This window comes from Ctenocephalides felis, unplaced genomic scaffold (genome assembly GCF_003426905.1).
Source record: "Ctenocephalides felis isolate EL2017-DRISC unplaced genomic scaffold, ASM342690v1 CF-g0.4_SCAFFOLD_01170, whole genome shotgun sequence".
Taxonomy (NCBI): Eukaryota; Metazoa; Arthropoda; class Insecta; order Siphonaptera; family Pulicidae; genus Ctenocephalides; species Ctenocephalides felis.
In genome coordinates this window covers 46498531-46503600 of record NW_020537324.1, presented here as the reverse complement: position 1 = coordinate 46503600, position 5070 = coordinate 46498531, and the positions used below count along the sequence as shown (strand labels likewise).

The window sequence follows — 5070 nt, the reverse complement described above, 5'->3', positions numbered from 1 at the left end:
AAACAATTTATAGAACTTTTATAAGAAATACTGTTGGTTAAATTGTTGAAGTCAGTTGTTGAAAAAATGCCATTTGAAAATATTTATTTGTTAATAATTGCACTCATGTTTGTCAAAATCAAATGCTCAGATAATAAATTTATGAATTTGAGTACTGATGATGATAAAAGTGTAATGCCTGGTAAATTTATTCTGGAATTTTTTAACGTAAGTATAAATGTATTTCATTATTTGCAATTTCTGGACTAAAATAACTCCTGCTTTAATTTTTAATTATAAGCTATGTATTTATATTATATTTTTAAGAATATACGTACAATAACCATTTTAGTACAAATATGAAAATCACAAGTCCGAATTTCTCAAGTATGATAATCTCATGTATGATAATCTCATGTATAAGAAATCACAAGTAATGAAATCACAAGTTTGAAAACCATAAATATGGAAATCACCAGTTTGGAAACCGTAAGTTGCAAAACCGCAAGTTGCAGAAAAACACATGCTCCAGAATCACACGCTTTTAAATCACCGCAGGATCATATTTTGCAAAATCAATTTAAAGATGCAGAATTAATCACAAGTTGCATAATCGATCACAAGTAATCACAAGTTGCAGAATCAAGAACAAGTTGCAGAATCGATCACAAGTTGCAGAATCGATCACAAGTTGCAGAATCGATCACAAGTTGCAGAATCGATCACAAGTTGCAGAATCGATCACAAGTTGCAGAATCGATCACAAGTTGCAGAATCGATAACAAGTTGCAGAATACATCATAAGTTGCAGAATCGATCACAAGTTGCAGAATCGATCACAAGTTGCAGAATCGATCACAAGTTGCAGAATCGATCACAAGTTGCGGAATCGATCACAAGTTGCAGAATCGATCACAAGCTGCAAAACCGCAAGTTGCCTAAAGACAAGTTGCAGAATCACAAGTTGCAAAATCACAGGTTGCAGAAGCACAAGTTGCAAAATCGCAAATTGCCTAATGACAAGTCGCATAATGACAAGTTGCAGAATCATAAGTTGCAGAATCACAGGTTGCAAAAGCACAAGTTGCAAAATCGCAAGTTGCAAAATCGCAAGTTGCCTAATGACAAGTTGCAAAATCACAGGTTGCTTAAGCACAAGTTGCAGAAGCACAAGTTGCAGAAGCACAAGTTGCAGAAGCACAAGTTGCAAAATCACAGGTTGCAAAATCGCAAGTTACCTAATGACAAGTTGCCTAATGACAAGTTGCCTAATGACAAGTTGCATAATGACAAGTTGCAGAATCATAAGTTGCAGAATCACAGGTTGCAGAATCACAGGTTGCAGAAGCACAAGTTGCAAAATCGCAAGTTGCCTAATGACAAGTTGCAAAATTACAGGTTGCATAAGCACAAGTTGCAGAAGCACAAGTTGCAGAAGCACAAGTTGCAGAAGCACAAGTTGCAAAATCGCAAATTGCAAAATCGCAAGTTGCAAAATCGCAAATTGCAAAATCGCAAGTTGCCTAAAGACAAGTTGCAGAATCACAAGTTGCAAAATCACAGGTTGCAGAAGCACAAGTTGCAAAATCGCAAGTTGCCTAATGACAAGTTGCATAATGACAAGTTGCATAATGACAAGTTGCATAATGACAAGTTGCATAATGACAAGTTGCAAAATCACAAGTTGCAGAAGCACAAGTTGCAGAAGCACAAATTGCAAAGTCGCAAGTTGCATAATGACAAGTTGCAGAAACACAATTAGCAAAATCACAATTAGCACAATCACAAGTTGCACAATCACAAGTTGCAAAATCACAAGTTGCACAATCACAAGTTGCAAAATCACAAAACTTCAATACCAAATCACAAATATCGCAAATGATTTGTTTGGAATAATAAATTTTGCAAACATTCGAAACCTAAAGCTACATAACAAAAGTTACAGTAACTCGAGCACCAAAAGTAATAAATTTGTTCGAGTAGCAATTACAGCAGATTCACAAACTTCGAAATCACGTGTTACAAAATCACAAGTTGCAGAATCACAAGTTGCAGAATCGCAAGTTTAAAAATCGCATGTTTGAAAATCGAAAGTATGAAAATCTCAAGTATGGAAATAACGCAAGTTTGAAAATCACAGATATGAAAATCGCCAGTTTTAAAATTCTAAGTTGCAGAACCACAAGTTGCAGCAAGACATATGCTCCAGAATCACATGTTTTTAAATCACAGCAGGATCATATTTTGCAAAATCAATCCGAAGTTTCAGAATCGATCACATGTTGCAGAATCGATCACAATTTGTAAAAATTGCAAATTAAACAAATATTTCGCTAGATTTTAAGAATGACAGATATTATTGGTATTTTTAGTTTATTAATTGTAATCACTAAGGCTTTTATAATTGTAAGTTTTAATAAAATGAAAATCCTATATATTTTATTAGAATACAATTATTCCATCTATTATTTTATTTTTTCACAAATAATTTTTTGTTACGTTTGATCAATAAATTTTAATAGAAATTAACAACAAAAAAACTAATTAATTGTTAGTGTTTATTTTGTTAGTGAATCATATAAAGGAGTATACAAACAATAAGCCAATTACACTCATTATTATCATACTATTGTACTATATTTAAATCCATAATGAAAAACATTTAATAGAGCTTTCATAAAAAATACTTGTAGTTAAATTGTTGAAGTCAGTTGCTGACAAAATGGTGTCTAGAAATATTAATTTGCTATTACTTGCACTCATGTTTATTAAAATCAAATGCTCGGATGAAAAATTTGGAAACTTAGGTATTCATGATGATGATAGTGTTGTGCCTGGTAAATTTATTTTGGATTTTTTTAACGTAAGTATAGATGTATTTCATTATTTGCAATTTCTGGGCTAAAATCGCTTTTTTTATATTTTCAAGGATATGCGTACAATGACTATTTTTTCTAAATACATGAAACCAGAAGCTGAGACGATATTAGAAAATATTGTTCACAGAAGTTTTGTACCTCTTCAAATTTCTACTTCCAGAAAGTAAGTTTATAGATTTATATACCAGTTTATACATACTAGTTCTTGTCTGTTCCACATAACGATTTATTTCATTTATTTTATTTATCAAGTTTTAGTTCACTATCAACAAATGGACTAACAATAACAATATCACAAACCTTGAGGCAGGCAAAAAAAATTCTCAAAAAAATATACAACAATACAAACGGCAATATAATATCTATTACAACAAATTCAAATCAAACGCAAACAGCCAATTTTCTAAAATACATCTGGAAACTATATAAACTTTTAAACGTTCTCATAATTTTCAAGAACGAGAACAAATTCGTTCTTTCATTTTATAATCCTTTTGAAAATATACCAGCAAAAGGATACGTATATGAATTTTCTCTCACGCCAAGTTTGGATATTAAAAAAATTATGGATGTTTATAAGAAAAGGATTTTGAATATGAACGGGTATCCTGTCAGAGTTTATATGGCGCGTGAATTTGGATATTCTTATCCTATTACTAATGATTCGAAATATATATTAGGTAATTAAATATATATAAAAGGTAGACACTGCATCATACTAACTATTTAATTTTTTCTCAGGTTTTTCTGGAATCGACCCAACAATCGCCCAAACTTTACAAAAAGTCATGAACTACAAGCAAGTTCTTGTACGTTATCATAAAAACTACCCTATCCATGTGTGTGACCATGTTTCAAGAGTTGATTATAAAAGTGCAGATATTTCAGCAAATTTAAAGGACTTAAACGTTTGCGGACAAACCGCCAGAATCTCAGCTTTATATCCAATTCACACAAAATTTTTAGGTGTATTGACACCACAAATTGGATATGTGACGGATTATTTTTACATGAGTTCTGAAGATAAATCATTTTGGTTGACTATTATACCGACGATATTAGTTTTGGTGTTGATTTGGTATTTTCTGATGCGTTCTCGTACCAAGTTTGCAAAAACTACTAACAAACGATTTATGGATATCATTGTTACAGCATATGGAATTGCTTTGACGGTATCACAAAACGCACCAAAAATACGTCTTGAACGTATACTATTCTTAACTTTAGCACTAAGCAGTGTGGTATATAGCAACTTCATCCAAGGAAAACTTGTGAACAAGTTGATGACTCCACCAAAATCCTTGGATATCAAAAACATTCAAGAACTAATTGCTTCCAATATGACAATATTTGCAGACCCTGGCATAATGTTCACACATGATTTAGGCAAAGAATTTAAGTACACCCACAATCGTTTTTTATACACAGATCCAGAATCAATGTTCAACCTTCTATATGTTACGAGAGAAGGTGCAGTTGTACTGAAATCTGCATTTGTAGATGAATTTGTTAGAATGCATGATAGCAACAAAACAATGACACATATAATCAATGATGCTTTTGGATACCCAACATCGTCTGTTATTTTAAAAAACTCTCCTTACAAAGAAAGATTCAATGACGTCCTGATGAAGATGTTCGAATTTGGAATTGTTGATAAAATAATTGATCATTCGTTTTATCAAGACGAGATTAAAAACATTGGCGATACTATTATAAAAACTAATCCATCGGTAGTGATTTCTTTAGAACATTTGAAGATTTTATTTTATGGTTGGATTCTGGGTTTGCTTGTTGCATTTTGTTGCTTTGTTTGCGAGTTGGTGGTTTATACAGCCAAAAAATTAATAATGCAAGAAAAAGCCAAAATAATTATAAAAAATTTTAAGCCAAGTAATAAATTTGTTCGGGTAGCAGTTGCAGCAGATTTGCAAACTCTAAAACGATTTACAAGCCTCAACATCACGTGTTGAAGAAATACAAATTGCAGAAACAGAAGTTGCAGAAGGATTCGTTGCAAAATCACAAGTTTCAACATCACATGTTGCAGAAACAAAAACTTCAACACTATGCATTGCAGAGATACACGTCGCAGAGACACAAGTTGCAGAATCGCAATTTCTCACATTAAATATTGCAGAAATACACGTTGCAGAATCACAAGCCCCAACATCACACGTTGCAGAGGCACAAGTTTCAACATCACGCTTTG

The 5070-nt window shown here is 32.4% G+C and overlaps 1 protein-coding gene across 1 annotated transcript; it reads left to right on the top strand.

Moving 5' to 3' along the window:
* Positions 1 to 444: 444 nt before the first annotated feature.
* Positions 445 to 1741, top strand: LOC113367318 (glutamic acid-rich protein-like). Its single transcript, XM_026608931.1, has 2 exons — positions 445 to 468; positions 620 to 1741. Exons 1-2 carry the CDS (start codon positions 445 to 447, stop codon positions 1739 to 1741), a joined length of 1146 nt encoding a protein of 381 aa, XP_026464716.1.
* The last annotated feature ends 3329 nt before the right edge of the window (positions 1742 to 5070 follow it).

Coding starts and splice junctions, on each gene's coding strand:
- LOC113367318 (XM_026608931.1), top strand. CDS start 445: ATGGAAATCACCAGTTTGGAAACC. Junction 469..619: donor AAATCACCAGTTTGGAAACC/GTAAGTTGCAAA, acceptor CACAAGTTGCAG/AATCAAGAACAAGTTGCAGA.